This window comes from Mastigoproctus giganteus, chromosome 4 (assembly GCF_048544385.1).
Source record: "Mastigoproctus giganteus isolate SK-2022 chromosome 4, ASM4854438v1, whole genome shotgun sequence".
NCBI classification, from domain to species: Eukaryota; Metazoa; Arthropoda; class Arachnida; order Uropygi; family Thelyphonidae; genus Mastigoproctus; species Mastigoproctus giganteus.
The window spans coordinates 105,181,221-105,200,214 of NC_143578.1; the positions used below are offsets into that span (position 1 = coordinate 105,181,221).

General features: G+C 40.1%; 1 protein-coding gene across 1 annotated transcript in view; it reads right to left on the reverse strand.

The window, feature by feature from the left end:
- LOC150086963 (pancreatic triacylglycerol lipase-like) overlaps positions 1-18,994 on the reverse strand; it is a 169,269-nt gene that overhangs the window by 19,251 nt on the left and 131,024 nt on the right. Inside the window, exon 7 of the mRNA XM_090372338.1 lies at positions 16,939-17,068. Coding sequence (XP_090228464.1) covers positions 16,939-17,068 — 130 coding nt within the window. The remainder of the gene's footprint in view (positions 1-16,938; positions 17,069-18,994) is intronic.

The following is an 18,994-nucleotide window of genomic DNA, read 5'->3' on the forward strand; positions in this document are numbered from 1 at the left end:
TGTATGAAATATGGTAAGTGGCCTCTGAGGTCAAGGGAATGTAGATCTTTCAAGATGCCAAAACGCCAAGTGGTGTCAAAGGCCTTCTCTATGTCAAGGCATACCATAACGAGATGCTCGTTTCGGATAAACGCATTCCTGATGTTTGTTTCAGCTTTGACCATGAGATCCAGGGATGATCGATTTTTCCTGAAGCCAAATTGGCTATCAGATATTAAATTTTTGGAGTCAAGATACCAGGTCAGTCGGCAGTGTATCATTTTTTCCAGGGTTTTACCCAACCAGCTGGTAAGAGAAATAGGTCTATAGTGGTGAGGGACAGAGTGATCTTTCCCTGGTTTGGGAATTGCCAGTACATAGGAGTGATGCCAGCATGTGGGGAATGAATGTTCAGTGAAAATACGATTGTAGAAAGTTAACAGCAAGGATAATGCTTTGTTATCTAAGTGTTTAAGCATTGTATAATACACTCCGTCTGGACCAGCAGCACTGTTCTTTGAGGTATATATAGCTTCTTGAAGTTCAATCATAGTAAGGGGCCGATTATATGATAGACACGATTTGGTTTTGAAGTTCAATCGAGATTTTTCAGCTGAAGCTTTAATCTTCTGAAATGACTGGTCGTATGCGGTTGATGCAGACAGCTGTGCGAATACAGAGCCTAAAGCATTTGCAATTTCTGCAGGAGCACACAGCTCCTGTCTATTCCAGTTGAGAATTGGGGAGGATTGAGGAGCAAATTTGCCATTTAATTGTTTTATTTTTCTCCATATTATTCTAGAATCTGTATTTTTATTAACTGAATTTGCAAATCGGATCCAGGAGTCTCTTTTTGCTTTCTTCCTGATATGGCGAGCCTTGGCTCTGAGTTTTTTATAATTTATAAGATTATTGGTAGTAGGATGTTTGCGGAATATATTCCAGGCTCGGTTTTTTTCTTTTTTGGCACTCCTACAGTCCTCATTCCACCAATAATTTATGGATCTACGGGAGCTTGACTGTGACTGTGGAATGGCAATAGATGCAGCTGCTAGGATTTGTTCAGTGATATGGCTGGTGACTATGTCAATTGGACAAGATTCAATGATTTGATTATCAAAGGATACATGATAAGAATATTTTGCCCAATCAGCCTTGGAAAATTTCCATTTCATGCAGTTTTCTGAAGTCGCAGAGTGTGAAGTTTGAATTTTACAGATTAGTGGATAGTGGTCACTGTTCAGTGGATCATCCAGAACTGTCCACTCAATACAAGGAAAAAGGATTGGAGAGTATATAGATAGATCTATTGAGGACACAGTTCCTGTTTGGAGATGGATGTAAGTTGGTGAACCAGTATTTAGGATGGATAAATTCTGCCTGTCAATGAGCATTTCAATAAGTTGTCCCCGTCCATCTGAATTGGGAGAGCCCCACAATGGATGGTGTCCAATGAAGTCGCCCAATAAACAGAAAGGGGTTGGCAACTGCAGTATTAGATCTTCAAGTTCATGAATAGTGCAAGGCTGAGTGGGCAGTAGATAGATAGAAACAAGTGTTATAGTGACTCCAATTGCTATTCGCGCAGCAACCGCTTCAATAGAGGTTTGCAAAGGAATACGTCTGCAAGGGACTCGTGAATCTATGAGAATAGCAACCCCACCATGAGCTTTATTTGTAACTGGTCTATCTTCTCTGAAAAGAGAATAATTTTTGATAGAGAGAGATACCTTAGGAGTTAAATATGTCTTCTGTAAACAGATGCCAACTGGATTATGACGTTTAATTATTTCCTGGATGTCATCAGTATTGCTACGCAAGCCTCTGCAATTCCACTGGACTACGTTATTCATTGTTTAGATTTAGATGAAGAAGCTGAGTCTGTCTGTTTTTTAAAAGTCTGTTTGCCGCGGTCAATTTTAATTTTATCTCTTTTTGAGAAAACTGGTCTCTTGTCTATTTCATCTTCCGGATGGATCTCCAGAATGGTTTCTGTTTCTTCCTGACTGCGGATTTCAATGGTATCCATAAGGAGTCAACTGGCTGTTTGCTAACGGGATCTGGTTTCTCTGTTTGAACGGATATTACAGGGGCTGCATGGACAGCAGGTGGTATGGTGATTGGCGTGTTGTTAGCTCTGCTTGATATATGTTGCTTTGATGATTGTGGTGCAGAAGAGAGCAAGGATCGAGCCCATTCAGCAATAGAGATGTTTGGTGGAATTGATGTGTCAGTTTGGATGGATACTGAATGAAATTTTTTAGAGGCTTCGGCATATGTACGTCTAGGCATCTGTATTTGCAGTTGCTTTCGTGCTTCTGGGAACGAGACTTTCTTTTCTATTTTATATTTCTGGATTTTTTTCTCGTATTTCCACTGTTCACAATTTTTGGAGAAGGCTGGATGGTTGCCTTTACAGTTGGGACAAAGAGAAGATTGGGCATTACAATCGGTTTGGGTATGCTCTTTCGATCCACAGTTTGGGCATACTGGGTCACCTCGACAGACTGTTTGTGAGGGTCCAAATTTCTGACAATTATATCATCTTATTGGGTTTTGGAATATATGGCCGTATGCGACAATGCAAATACCCTGCTTTCACTGACGAAGGTAGGTTTGGTGAGCTGAATGTTAGTATGATGCTCCGAGTTGGAGTTGGCTCGCCATCTTTTTTCATCATGATTCTTTTGGCCTGTGTGACTTTCTATTCCTGCAATTCCTGAACAATTTCCTCCTCTGAAACATTCATTAGGTCCCATTCTGAAATTATGCCTTTGGATGTGTTTAGTGTGGTATGTGGGGACACCTTGACTTGATTTCCACCAAATGAGTTGAGTCTAAGTAGAGACTCAGAGTGTTTAGAGCTTGTGGTTTCTACAAGCAGGTCACCAGATTTTAGTCGTCTCACCATTTTCGGGGAACCAGCTATGTTCTCAAGACATTTTTGAATGAGAAATGGCGATAGATTGCCTAAGGGCTGGTTTGTCAGTGAATGGAGAATCAGAAAACTCGGATGTTCAATTTGAGGAGTATCCGTTTTCAGTTTCTTTGGATTGGTAGAGTCAATATCAGGTTGATGCAAATCCGTATTATTCAGATTTGCAGTCTTAATCGGGGGGAAGTTGTCATAGTCCATGTTTTGCTCCTTTTGGCCCTGGGGTTTGCTTTACCTCCCAGATTTCCGGCCCCGCCACGGGGAGGCAGGAGCAGTGCCACTAGGTGACCAAGCGGCTGAGTTATTTGGTTAGTACTGTTAGAAATAGAAACAGAAAGGTGGCTTCCCTTTCTGGGCCTTTGCCTACTTCTTGTAGTGCAAAAGTGCTGCAGTAATTTATAAATAAAGAAAACGGTAGTTGGAACGAAATATAATTTGTTCAAAGGCTCTTTGGATATAACGCTTTTTGGAACGCACAAAAATCACTTGGTCACGGAACGCTTGGCACCCAGGGCCAAAACATGGTGCCCTTTACATGAGAGCCCTTTGTTAGTAACCAGACAGATGCCATTATACTTATATACAAGACAGTCATCAGACTGCATTTGAAATATATTCAGGTGTATGCCACATACATACATGAGATTAAAAAAAAGACATAGAACTTCTTGAGAGGGTTCAAAGAAGTGGAACCAGATTAGTGATTCGGGCAAAACATCCTTTTAAACCTTTCTTCAATAGAATTAAAACATGAGTCACCTGGCGAAAAATCGGCATGGAGAGCATAGGGTGTCTGAATTCCACCTAGCACATCTTTTGAGGCAGGGTCTGAATTGTGTTGGCAACATATGAAACATTAGCATTAGATGAAGCATATGATGCAAGAAAGCAAGCTTATAGAGCATCAGCCGATGTCATTCAAAAGAAACCTTTCCACTTCACCATCTGGTCACTCCAAATGTTTGTCCAGTTCACCCATAAATTTATTTAAGCTATCTAAGTTCCACAACGACAGATGGAAGGAAGTCTGTTCCAGCAATCAACTACCTGCTAGCTAAAGGCAAACTTCTGCACATCTATTCTCCAACTATCTTTCCTCAATTTGAATCTATGCCCCCTTAGGTTTTTAATCTGAGCAAGCAGAAGTATCCCATCAGGACTGAGCCTGCTCAAACCATTCAAAGCCTTGTACACCTCAATCATATCACCTCTCAGGTGCTTAGTCTCCAGATGCTGCAACTTATGGCATTTTAAGCCTCTCCTAGTAAAAGAACCCCTTTGTTCCCCTCACCAATCTTGTTGCCCTTCTCTGTACTCGTTCTAGCAACTCTATATCCTTCCTAAAACGAGGCCTCTGGACCTGTATGCAGTACTCAAGTTGTGGCCTGACCATTGCCTTATACAAAAGTATAATCACCTCCTTGTCTCTGCTAGAAAAATACCTATATATTATTGGCAAAACTCCATGAGATGTTCTGGCAGCCTGTCTACACTGCTCAGAGAACTTCATATCCGACTGCACAATTACCCCAAGGTCTTTTTCATTCTCCACCTCCCTGAGTGTAGTACCACAATTTGGTACATTTTTCTTGAGTTACTGCTACCTATAGGCAGTACTTTGCATTTGCCAATATTAAACTTCAATTGCCACTTCTCAGCCCATCTACTTAATTTTTCTAGATCCTGTTGCAGTAGCATACTTTCTTTACTATCATTAACAACCCTGCCAACCTTCGTATCATCTGAAAACTTGGACATTAAGCCTGATATACCTTCATGGATATCATTAATAAATACACAAAACAACAATGGGCCCAGCATTGAACACCAGGGGACTCCACTAATAACATTAGTCCATGTAGAGCATTGTGCATTTATTACCACTCTCTGCCATCTCCCACTCAACCATCCCTTTATCCGTTGCAGCATCTTGCATTTAATGCCATACCATCCCAATCTGTATAGCAGTGTTCCATGTGAAACAGTATCAAAAGCTTTCCTGAAATCCAAATATACAATATCAAAATTATTTTTTGCATCCAGTTCCTTTGTGACCACATCGTAGTATCCAATCAAATTTGTCAGAACTATAAAAACTTGTCAGAACTATTTCTGAACTATTACTGCAGTCTTGTCTAGATGATCCTGCAATGCTTCTTTAACCAGTGACTCCATTATTTTCCCTGGAACAGAAGTTAAACTAACTGGGCTGTAATTATTTGTGTCACCTTTTGATCCCACTTTGTGAAATCGGAATACATTTGAAAATTTCCAGTCCGTGGGAATTTTCCTGAATCCAAAGATGCTCTCATAATTATGACTAAGGGTTTGCTTACTTCCCTTGCTGTCTCTTTCAACATAACTGAATAGATTCCATCTGCCCCAGGGGTCTTTTTTATTTTTAACTTCATCTATTTCTTCTTCACTTTGCTCTCCAATTTTACAAAATCATTTAGCTCCCTATTAGAGTTTAGTGAACTTCTGTCCTCCCGTTCCTCACAGAATTCCGCATGTGTGAATGTAAATGCAAAATACTCATTCAGTATTTTGCATTTATATTCACACATGCCTGAGCAGGATAATCAACAGTTGAACCACCAATATCGAGTGGACCAATCTGATTCATCCCCTTCCTTCTAAAGTTAACATAAGTAAAGAAGTCTTTGTTGTTTTTCTTTGCATCTTTTGCCAAGGATTTCTCGTAATCAGCCTTTGATTGTGTAACCTTCTTTGTGACTTGATTACAGACTAGCTTATATCTGCCGTAGGCTTCTGCATCACTTGCTAATTTATATGCATCCCATGCATTTTTCTTCTGTGTGACGAGCCTCAATAGTTCATCTGACATTCATTTAGGCCTAAATCTTGAACAGTATTTCTTAGTTGGTATGAAAAGCCTAGTAGCTTCCAAGATTAATTCCTTGAAGGCATCCCATTTAGAATTCACTGTTTTAACATAATCAGTTGATCCCACTGTACAGAATTTAAAAACTGCCAGACACCACCGTAGTCACCTTTATGAAAACATAAACCCTTCCCTTTACCCTTGATGGTAGTTACATTTTTTTTTTTTTTTTTTTTTTGGCATCTCCGTAGCCAGGTGAGCAGGAGCAGCAGTGCGTAGCACACGCTTCTTGATTAGACCAGAGTTCGAGCCCGTGACCACCAAATACGGAGAATGCGGAAAGGTCAGAGAATGACTACCGCATATCCATGGAGCAATATAGCCTTAGTTGCTAATGTTCCTAAAAAAAAAAAAAAGTTACATTTTTAAGTTTGTTTGTTTATTTGTTTGTTATTTGGTTTTTAGGAGCATTAGCAACTAAGGCCATATTGCTCCGGGAATATGCGGTGGTCATTCCCTGACCTTTCCGCATCCTCCGTATTTGGTGGTGATGACGGGCTTGAACCCCGGTCTAATCAAGAAGCGTGTGCTACGCACTGCTGCTCCTTCCCACCTGGCTACGGAGGCGCCCTGTTTGTTGTTTGGTAGCAACTAAGGCCATATTGCTCTGGGATATGCGGTGTTCATTCCCTAACCTTTCCGCATCCTCCGTATTTGGTGGTGACGGGCTCGAACCCCGGTCTAATCAAGAAGCGTGTGCTACGCACTGCTGTTCCTTCCCACCTGACTATGGAGGCGCCACATTTTTAAGTAAATCCCACATCCTAATGCATGAATCACCGCTGCTGATAATAAGATCAAGAGTATTACCCCCTCTGGTTACCCCTCGAACATGTTGCTGTAGAAAACAATCCTCCAATAAATCCACAAAAGTCTTGCTAGCGTGCGAGTGACCAAACACAAGTTCCAGTCAATATCTGGAGAGTAAAAATCCCACATTACAAGACATTCTGATTTATTGGTCCACTCTATTTCTCTGCACAATTGTTCATCGTACTGATCAGTCATTAGGCCTATAACACACACCTACTCTCATTTTCCCTTTCCCAGTACTTATGTCACACCAAACTGACTCAACATTGCATTGTCCATCAACGTCAATTGGATATACTTCCTTAGATTTTGTGTTTCTAAACTAACAGCATAACCCCTCCTCCCTTCCTACCCTGTCTCTCCTTTCTGTATACATTTTACTCCCCAAATTCTAATTCTGCACTGCTTATATTTGTGTGACACCATGTCTCTGATATCCCAACAATATCTGCCTTTGATGCCTTGGTCAGCACTTCAAATTCATCAAATTTATTTACTATACTAGTAGCATTGGTGTACATGCAAGTATAAATGCACCTGTTCTTACTCCTAATTACACTAACACAGCTCATGGTCCTTGAGGTTGTCACAGACATTCTCTCAGATATGCCAGTCAAGCTGTACTTGCTACCTGGGAGTCTAAAACGCTGATGGACCTGATATTCGGGTGACACTCAAGTCAAGTGGACCCTATTTCGGCGAAGTCCGGACGGTCTGTGACAGTCAAATCCTCTGCTTGCACCTTCACGATGGTGGGACTGTTAGTAATCCTGGGTATAACCTCCATGCACAAGTACATGGTGGGTGACCACCCAGGTGTGAACCAACGTAAGCGGGGGTCGAGGTGTGGCACCCACACCACATGGAGGAACGCCACCCCTCTATGTTACCAGGCAATACTAGGTGGTAGATGACTCTCATCAACCGGTGAATTACCACCACTTTGCTTATTGGAGGCTTGAAGTGGTGAAACCCATGTTTAGTCTCTAGAGCTAAGTTCCGGTCAACCCTTCCCTATCTATTCCATCATGCAGTATGATTGATGACTTTTGAGGTTATGATGAACGTCGTGGTGAGATCCAATATTCCTTACATTTCAAGGGTACAGCTCTAAAACGGTGTTCACAGGCCGGCCGCTAGTTAGTACACCGGACCGAACCTATTGGTAACTCTCTAGGAGGCTTCTGGATCAGCTAGTGTATAATCTTGCTACCTCTACTCTGCCAGATAGTGACTGGAGGGGGTCCAAGTAGTGTGTATGTGGGGAGCATTGTCGAGGCCACATTATGTCAAGGATCTGGGTATATTCTTACCACGTGTATGCCATATCCAAAAATTTCATTACTTCATACAGCATATCCCACCCACTTTTCTTACTATTGAATACACCATGAATTGTCAAACTAATAGAGCAAGCTTATCTGCGAAAAGATCTAAACCTCCCAAGCACTTCATAATTCATTTCACAAATATACATGGTCTCAATTCTAATCTCAACAATGTCCATTTCCACTTGCAGTCTGCCAAACCCCATGTACTTTTTCTGACAGAATCTCAGTTATCAGTTGATTCAAGTACTGCTCATCTCAGATGCCCAAATTATTCGCTGTATGATTCCTTTCGCCTCAAAGGTGGTACTTGTGCATATGTCCGTTATGATATTCCCTGTCAGAGATTTGGCAATTTGGAATCTCCTCCCTTTGATCTCCTGTGGCTTAAAATCTCTCTACCTCATTGTGTCAAATTCGTCTGTTGTCTCTACCATTCAGGTGCCTCCGTAGCCAGGGGGGGGCAGCAGTGCGTAGCACACGCTTCTTGATTAGACTGGGGTTCGAGCCCGTCACCACCAAATACGGAGGATGCGGAAAGGTCAGGGAATGACCACCGCACCAGAGCAATATGGCCTTAGTTGCTAATGCTCCTAAAACCAAATAACAACAACAGCAACTCTACCATTCTCCCAACTCCACTAATCACCTGGAGCTCTTTGACTTCCTCTCTTTGCAACTTGACTTTCTCCAGTCCAACTTTCCTAACTGTTAAGTGAGGTAATTTTCCTTGGTGATTTTAATGTTCACAACTCCAGCTGGCTTCCGTTTTCTAGTCACACCAACCCAGCAGGTCGAGATGCTGAGGCTTTTGCAATTACTACTGATCTAGCACAGATTGTTCATTTACCTACAAGAATACTGGTGGACAATCCTAATCATACAGCCAATACGCTTGATCTTTTTCTCACAAACAACCCTTCTAAGTACACGGTCGAAGTGAGAGGTCCTTTAGGCATTTCAGATCACAACTTGGTGATTGTCTCTTCTCCAATGGAACCTTTATCTCATGCCTATTCCCAACCTCATGTTGTTTGACATTACAAGAATGCAAAATGGGATGACCTGTGAGACTTCTTTTCTTCGTCGGATTACTGTTTCAAAACTTCTGATGTCAACGTTTGCTCAGATCGTGTCAGTGAAATTATTCTTGCAGGAATTGAATCCTTTATCCCACACCCCACTTTAAAATCTCGTCCTTTATCTAAACCTTGGTTTTCCAATAAATGTGCTAAGGCTGTTCAAGAGAAGAATGTTGCATATTGTAATTGGCTTGTTTCTAATTCTTCAGTTTCATTTTCTGCCTACACCAAAGCTTGCAACAATTGTAAAGCAGTTATTAATCAGTTGAAATCAGTTCAAACTAGAGTTTGAACAGGCTAAGAGTAGAAAACTTGCTTCTTGCCCTAATGGTAGCCGAGCATTCTGGTCTCTTGCCAAAGCTATTGGCCGCAACTTTTGCCCATCTCTGCTCCCACCTCTGTCCAAATCAGATGGTTCTGTTGTCACTTCAGCCAAGGATAAAGCTGACCTGCTAGCATCCCATTTTTCTTCCAGCTCATGTATTAATGATCTTGGTAAAACATCTCCCACCATTCCCAACACGCTCCATTCAATGCCTCCTGTGGTCTTCCGTCAAAAGGATATCAGAAGGATTTTGATGAATCTTGATGCTAAGAAAGCTCCAGGTCCTGATGGTATTTCTCTACTTGTTCTCAAAACCTGTGCTCCTGAACTTACTCTATTCTTTGCCGCCTTTTTTCACTTTCTTATTCCAAAGGTGTTTTTCCTTCTGCTTGGAAATTTGCTCATATTCAGCCAGTTCCTAAAAAGGGTGACAAATCCCTCCCATCCAATTATCGTCCCATTGCAATTACTTCTACTCTTTCTAAAGTAATGGAGAAATCAATTAACCACCAACTCTTAAACTACCTAGAAACCTTCTGTTTGATCAACAATCGCCAATATGGATTCCGCCAGTGTCGATCCACTGGTGATATTCTGGCTTGTGTTACCGATTTATGGACTAATTCAATGGAAAGGTTCGGTGAAACACAAGTAGTTGCTCTTGACATCTCAAAGGCTTTTGATCGTGTTTGGCATAAAGGTCTTCTAAACAAGCTTCCATCTTATGGTTTGTCAACTGTTTTTAGTAATTGGTTATCCAGTTTTCTCTCTGATCGCTCACTGAGGGTGATGGTAGATAGCTCTTTGTCTTCTAACTTCTCCACTAATGCCGGTGTCTCCCAAGGTTCAGTTCTTTCCCCTACTCTTTTCCTCTTGTATATTAATGACCTTCTTCCATTGACTGGAAATCCTATCCATAGTTTTGCCGATGATAGCACATTGCATTCCACTTTCCATTTTGAGAAACCTTGTGCTGCTCAATCAGCTTCAATTTTTCGAATATTTGCTACCAATTCCTTAAATGCCGATCTTCAGGTAATTCTCCAGTGGGGCAAAGACAACTTAGTTGATTTCAACCCTTCTAAAACTCAGTCTTGTCTTATATCTCGCAAAAAGGATTCTTCTGCTCCTATGCTTATCTTTTGTGACACTCCGATTTCTAGACAAAATGAGATATCTGTTTTGGGGATTACCCTGACTTCTAATCTCTCTTGGCACAAGCACATTACAAATATTGCTTCCTCTGCATCTAAAAAACTTGGTTTTCTCTTTCGCTCTCGGCGTTACTTTTCTTCCAAACAGCTGCTCACTCTGTATAAATCACAAATCCGCCCTGCCATGGAATATTGTGACCACATCTGGGGTGGTGAACCTCTCTCAGGCTTCTTGATTCCATTCAGAAGAGGGCAGTTAGGTTAATTAATGATTCATCTCTAACAGAGTCTCTCCACTCACTTTCTCACAGACGTACTGTTTCTGCTGCATGCCTCTTCTACAGATGCTTCCATGGGCAGTGTTCTTCTGAACTGGCTTCTATAATTTCTGCTCTCTCTTTCAAAACAGTCCAGACACGTGCCGCCACCAGCCAACATCCATTTACTGTCCAACTTCAAACCCACAGAACCAACTTTTCATCTTCCTCATTTATTCATTCAACTGCCGTTTTCTGGAACAACCTTCCTGCATACGTATTTCCTGAAAATTACAATCTACAGAAGTTCAAGTCCAATGTCAACAAATATCTTCATTCGTCTTCTCAACCTCTAACCCAAACACGGTACTAAGTACTATAGGTTCTAATACCTCACGTGTTTGGGGTTCACATAAAAAAAAAAAAAAAAAAATGTATTTACTTGTTCCATGACTCCCAGCAGCTCTCGAAATCCCCAACAACTTGCTCTCTAGGCTGCTGCTGCTGCTTACAATAGAAGCAGTGCAAGAATCGCATTCGCCTCTGCCCGTGGCTACTGTTTTTTTTTTTTTTTTTTTTGTAGTTATTGGCGCATTGGCTTCTGTGGCCATAATGCACCTCCCAAGGTTTTTGCAGTACTTTGATCCAAGCCTGAGGTGGGATTCGAACCCACGACCTTTGGGTTGCTAGGCAGGCACTTTACCCACCTAGCTAGCCCGGTTGGCTAACGGCTACTGTTAATCTTTTAGTGTCTGTGAATCCCCCCCCCCAAGCTAGCAGTTTTCTGACCCACCTAACACTGCCTCAATAGCATCAGCAAATATTCTTGCATCGTTTCTATTTAAGTGTATCCCATTCCTGTAGAAGCAGTCTCTCCTGTTAGCAAGCATAGACCACGCTGAAAAAAATTGTACCCCACAAGCCTTGCACAATCTCTCCAGGGCCGAATTGTTTGACAAGGCTCTCTCATCATATACTCCCTCCTATCATGTCTGGGTAGAAGTGCGGACACTTAAATTCCACCTTAGTTCGCAACTTTTTTTCAACATTGACCTGTACCTGTAAATGAAATCTGCAGATCTCTTACTCTTAAGGTCATTAGTGACAACGTGTACAACAATATCACCTTTTGTGCCCTTAAAAAATGATATCTGCTCTACAATGTCATCAACTTTTGCTCCTGGCAGACATACCCTGGTTCTGTTCCACCTATCCTTTTTACATGATATATTTCCTGTCTCCCTGACAATAGAGTCACCAACAATAACTAGTTCCTGTGGAACCAGCGCATTTTGCCTTGGAGACTATCGCTGTGTTGCGTGATGCACAGGAGTGAGCTCTGGCATTGCGTTGGGCAGCTGAGAGCTTGATGGGTCCTCAAGGTGCCCATCAGAATGCCAAGTTGGCACCTAATTTCCTCATAGTCTCTGCATGTAGCACACACAAAGGCATTCTCCTTGGCTAGATCATGTCTGTTCTAGACAGTCCGCAAACATTTCACATTTCGCGCATTTTTTTAGACTGTGGTACGTTGGAGAATCACCCCTTTCTGTTCTCCCCTGAGCCACAGCACTCTGGCTTATCTGTGAGCATTCCTTTGCTGCTCTACTCTGGGTCATGATTCTGTTCAAGTACAATTTAATTAACAATGAAATTTAATAAGATTAATAAATTTTACTGATTAATTGATAATACTATACTATAATAAGCTAAGCTAACAGATTTCTAATACAATGCTACGTGTTTCGCTATCTAGTTTAATGTTAAACCTTATGCTATCTAGTTTGGGATATATGTTGTCTCTTATAACAATGGTGGCAAGTTACTAACTTAAAATCTGCGGACACTAAGTATTACTTTCAAAATCTCTATCTAAATTTAAAATAAATTAAGGAGTTTGACTAGGAAAATAAGATACTAATAGAAAATAATTTAATATAACAATTAATTCAATAAAATGGCTAAATATAATTAAAAACAGTGTTCACCAGAGCTGCAAAATCTTGTCCAACACATGGATACCCTTACTGATACCATTATCATGATGCAGGATGATTTTTTCTGTTAGTTGTCCTGGTTATTTACATTTTCTGCTGAGGTGCAAGTGATTTGATGTTTCAGCATACTGTTCTGACTTAATGTTGGTATCAGGTTCTTTGAGCTCTAATAACAAAATACCAGTGGTAAAAGAAAACAGTTACCATAACTTTTCCTGCACAAATGTCAGATTGCCATGTTTTTTTTCACTCTTGGAGACTGAGTATGTGTCAGATGAAAGCTTAGATTGTCAATTGTTTTTTCTGCAGTTAAAATTTAAATCATCATATGCTGACTTGTTTAGGCTGTGCCATCTTTTTGAAATGTCATACAAAAATCTCACATACACACAATTGTAACGAGATTATGAAATGCAAGCAGGTTTTGTTACAAACTTTTATGTCAACATGTTATTTTAAGTATGGGTAGTAAAATATGCCATCCTATTAGTTGTCAGCAGTATCATAAGATGTATTGAAGGTAAATGATACTGTCATGATGTTCTCATGACAGTATCATCTACCTTGTGTGGGAAACATTCAATGAAATTGCCAGCAGTTGTTTTCTTTTTGAGAAGATATATTTTTAGCATAGTTTTGAAGGAAGTAGATCATACTGCATACAAAGAAAAATTCAAGTTCTAGAGCAAAAGCAATTAAGCTAGATTCTAGGGTGGTTCTTAAGTCAACATATGTAGGGCATTCATAAAGTACATGTGCTCAAGTTTATCTAGTTCACAAGAATATAAGTTGGAATTAACAAGGCCAGACTAATATAGTTTAGAATTTAGAGAATGTGTTCTGTTAATAAATACAAAGAATAAATACTGGAAGTAAACAATTTTTTAATATTCTTTTTTAATGACAAAGGTAATAACAGGAATAAAAAGTGCTGCGACAGTTCCTGTACGGCCATTATCTAATCTTGTTTGAGAAATATTTATCAGTTCATTTCAGTAACAAATTTTTTCATGTTTTATGTCAGCATCAATATCTGTTACTATCCCTAGAATTTCAGAAGAAATATGGCATTTAGTTCTACTGCATAATCCCTTATACACAAAATAGAGATCCAAAGGGAGAACTCCTCCTATGACCTCTAATGTAATGGAGAAAACTATTCTGCAGGCCTGATGTATGTCAAAGCATATGGTTCTTTAAGTGCATTTAGTTTGGTCTGTAATTTTACTTTGTTGCCTTATGGAACCAGGCACCCACAGCATACATGGCCATAAGGGCAAAAATTGCATTATAGAAAATAATGCCATTTTTCTGTTCAAACTCCAATCTTTTGAAATTCTAAAGAAAGAGTCAAGTTTTTGATTTTCATGGTGGGATGGCTGACGTGATATAAAATATAGTCTGTCATCAACAATCATGCCTAGATATTTTAACTGAGGGACCAAGGGGATGGAGGCTGACAATATTCCTCATGAGTGGCCCCGAGATACCCACCAGTAACCAATTTAGTGATGGGCTTACAATTAGAAATGATTTTAAACTTCGGTTTTAGAAACAACTCTTGACAACCTTTTCCAGATGAGGATTGGGGCAAACAACACTAAGTAGTTAGTTACTAAAATTGAAAGTTAGAAAAAATATACATTAAAGAAATATATTAATTGGAATAAGTCTTAAACTAAAAAATACAAGTTAATAAAAATGACTTGGATTAAACAAAATGACTCCTATGATGTACGTGAGAGCTGTCTAATGTCTAACCTGCAGTTGGCTGTTGTTTTTGTTGTTTTGGTTTTTTAGGAGCATTAGCAACTAAGGCCATATTGCTCCGGGAATATGCGGTGGTCATTCCCTGACCTTCCCACATCCTCCGTATTTGGTGGTGACGGGCTAATCAAGAAGCGTGTGCTACGCACTGTTGGTCCTTCCCACCTGGCTACGGAGGCGTCCTGCAGTTGGCAATTTCACATTTTGCAGACCTAGCCATGCAGGCAATCCTAAGGGTAATACATCCACTTAGTTGAAAAAACTAGTATTAACATAGTTTCACAAAGTATTTTGAAAATATCTGTTTTCAGTAACATTAGATTTTTTTGTAGTACTTTCTTATGATTTTTTATCTATTTTGCTCAGTATTTAATGAAGCAGACATGAGAGTTGTCAGAAACATGGTGCTACTCTCACACAGTTTTTTTGAAACTATTATATTTAGGCAATCCTGCAGTCTTTGGCAACCCTGCCATTCTATCCTACAATTGATTTACATCTTCTACTTTGATGTACTCTCTCTCATTTTTGCCTAATTACAGTGTGGGAAGGACTCTCTAAGAAGACACAAAAATAGATAAATTAAAAAAAAACTGACAGTTCAAAGTCCAGGTTGTAAATAATTGTCAGCTGATATCAAAGTGAATAGCATCATCAATTAAAATGACTATAGCAAACGGTATTCAAAAAATAATTTTAGAATGCTAGAATGCACCTCTGGCTAGACCTTATCTCAGCCACAACAAGGAACTGCTTTCTACAGATAATGAATAAGGAAATCTTCACGAAAAAGAAGCCTTCATGAAGCCTTCACATCATTTCAGAGTGGGCAAAAAGAACTTTTCTGAGAAAAACCTGAACCATGAGGAGTGCCTAGAACAGAACTGCCAGCACAAGGAGCTGGAACTGCTGTAGATATCTCAAACCAGCATAAGGAGCTACCCATGACAATTACAACCATGCTGACAGTACCACGAATTGCCAGAGGATGTCAAGTGGAAAGGGAGGATGTCGATTATAGGGAAGCAAAAGTAAAAGAGGACACCCACTCGAATTCAGGAACAGAATACCACATCCTTATCTACTCCCACCAAAATGAATTCAATCTGTTCCATCACACAGCAAATAAGGGATGTAGAATAATTTGAATACAGTGAACACTGTGTATAAAAAGGATATACAACTTTGTAATGCAGTACCCAAGGATTCCCCCAAGCCTGTCCTATGTCTCTGTAAGCATCTCTGCAAAGTTAGTCATGTATGTTGTGTTGATTTGTGCACTTGGGGACATGTTGTGTTGTATTTTAATTATAAAATGTAAAAAAATCTTGAAATCATAATAGAAATATTGATAACAAAAATTAAGTTAGATTTGGAATGCATAATTAGTGGTATGGAACTATTCTTGCTTGTCATGACATGCTTCTCATGAAAAACCATGTGGCCCACACCCTTCAGCATTTTTGATGTTTTAGCTCCAAGCTAAAAACAATTGGAGATCCCTGATGTATATGAAAAATAATAAATTTCATTAAACACACAAGATTTAAAATATAGATCAAATTTAAACAGGTCTCTCAAAGTAATGCACTACTTTGAAAGAGGAATGCACTACTTTCCTTTTCAAAAAAAAAACAAAAAAACCAGCGCCCTCCACTATAAACATTAGAAACAATGCAAATTACATAACTCACCTGACTGGTTTCTCCATCACTCTTTGCCATCCACTGCAAAGAGTGATAGAGAAACACACACACCTGTATGCTAATTAGGAAACTCACTTGACGATCATCATCAGAGTGAACCCCTGCTGTTCTGTTCTTGCCCTAAGGCAATCCATGCTTCAGATGCCACTGTTAATATTGGTGATCCAATAATCTTACTGAAATATACCTTTGCAGTCAGGATGACTCCCAATAAGTGGGTGCACATGATCAGAAATGAATATGGACAGATGCATCAAGAACCAGCATGGGCCCCTGAGGTCTTTGGGCCCTATCTGCAATATCCAGGCCTGGGGCAGCTGACTTGCCTCTTCCTCCCTCTCAATGCTTCAGTAAATGCTCAGAGTTTCCAGTAAAGAGCTGAACACTAACGAGCAGCAGGGAGGGGTACAGCATTTGTTATCAAGGCTTCAGGGAACTGACTGAATGTTTCCCATCTTGCTGGGAATGATTAATAACACTGCTCATTCTGAAACCACTACACTACCTGACCTGATGGTGTAACAACAGTGTTTTTTTCTTTTAACATGTAAAATAGCTTGATAAAACATTTATATAACAGGTTTCTGTCTAAATTCAACAGCAATACACAGCAATAAGGTGTATCTTGATGCCCAGTTAGTTTGGTGCACCAAGCGAAAATAAAGTGTATATGTATTCATTGATACCTACTCTTTAGATGCTTCAATAACTGAAGATTGTCCCTTCTTTCCAGTAATTCTGATAAACACTTTTCCTCTCTCTGGATGTTTGTAAGCCTTTTCTGTGTCAGAGCAGATCAACTTCATATGATAATGATGACCTGCATTTAAAAAGATTAAACCACATAAAACTATTGCTCAGCAAAGAAAATAATTTTTTTGATAATTAAGATATACAGTATAAATGGAAGGGAAGGTCAAATAAAAATGAGTTTTCTAGGACCAAAGAAAAATTACAGGTCATCATGCATGAAAGTGTGGAGGTTGGCGTGCGTTAAGTGTCAAAGCAACTAAGGCTACAAGGCATCAGTATATTGTGCCTGTTATAGCTTCCATCCTTTGGTCAGTTTGTTTTCTGGATGATAAAGCCAGTTTAACTCCATTTCTGGGAGATAAAACCATACAATCCTCCTCCGACAGTGGCTAACTCACCATGTTGTCAAGGAAGCTGATAAAAGTTCCTCCTGTCAAGACAAGATTCAAACTCAGAATTTTTCCGCATGGAGTGGAAGGCCAATGACTATACCCACTCTGCTAACCACAAGAGGGAAAAGCGTGGAGAGAGATATGACAATTGACTCAGCGTTATAGTGGCGAAGGTGACACTACCTATTCAGTATATGCTTATCATGACGCACAAAATGCATATACCTTCACAGGTAGCACAGTGGCTAAAACCACTCCCCTTTTCTTCCCTATCAGTCTCTGGATGGAAAGCTTTTAAACTCAATCATAGCCGTCCCTGCTCCCCCGACCATAAAAATCTACTTGTTCAAGGGAAGGTTAAAAGGTTTCTAGCCTCTCATAGAAGGAATGCTAGAGAGTTATGAAAACCCATCTATTTTTCAACATAATCCCTGTTACACTTTCTGGTACAATTCACTAGCTTTTATAACTCCATCAAATAAAATTCAGATTTTAAGATCTGAATTTTATTTTAGGAAATAGAAAATAGTCAAATCCAATGAGTGGAGCAGATGCTGTAATAGCCTGACCCACAGTCATGCACTGATTCCCAAGTCACAACAACAACAATAGGCACCTCCGTAGCCAGGTGGGCAGAAGCAGCAGTGTGTAGCACACGCTTCTTGATTAGACCAGGGTTCGAGCCAAATACAGAGGATGTGGAAAGGTCATTCCCTGACCTTTCCGCATCCCGATATGCGGTCACATCGCATATCCCCGGAGCAATATGGTCTTAGTTGCTAATGCTCCTAAAAACCAAATACAATGACAACAACCTAGTCACAAACACTGTGCACCACTGCATTGCCTTAATGCAAGATAACTCCTCTGGCCAATTTCCTGCATTTCTTGAGATCCAATTCCCTGTGGAAATGTTTCAGTAGGTTAGAATAATACTCAGCATTGACAGTGGCACCTCATTCCAGGAAATCAATCATGATCACTTCGTCTGCATCCCAGAAGATGGATGCCATGATTTTCCCAGCCAACTTCTGCACGCGAAACATTTTAGGCAGGGGAAAAGAGAGATGCTTACACTGTTTTGATTGTTCGTTCATTTCAGGGTCGAAGTGGTGCACCTATGTTTTGTCTATAGTGACAATACTGCCCTCCAAAACTGAGCTTCATTAGCTTTAAAATGCTGTACAATCTTATTACAACACCTCACCTTTTCCCACCTCTGATCTGCATTTAGTGCTTTATGGAACTGCCTCATAGAAACCTTCATCCCTAAAACATTCACCACAATATTGTGAGGTCACTCATGGGAGATGCTGAATGTTCTCTCAATTTTTTTTTTTTTTTTTTGTTAGTTATTGGCACATCGGCTTCTGTGGCCATAATGCACCTCCCAAAGTTTTTACATTTTACTCTGATCCAAGCCCGAGGGGGGATTCGAACCCGCAACCTTTGGGTTGCTTGTTTGTTTGTTATTTGGTTTTTAGGAGCATTAGCAACTAAAGCCATATTGCTCCGGGATATGCGGTGGTCATTCCCTGATCTTTCCACATCCTCCGTATTTGGTGGTGACGGGCCTTTGGGTTGCCACGCAGACACTTTAC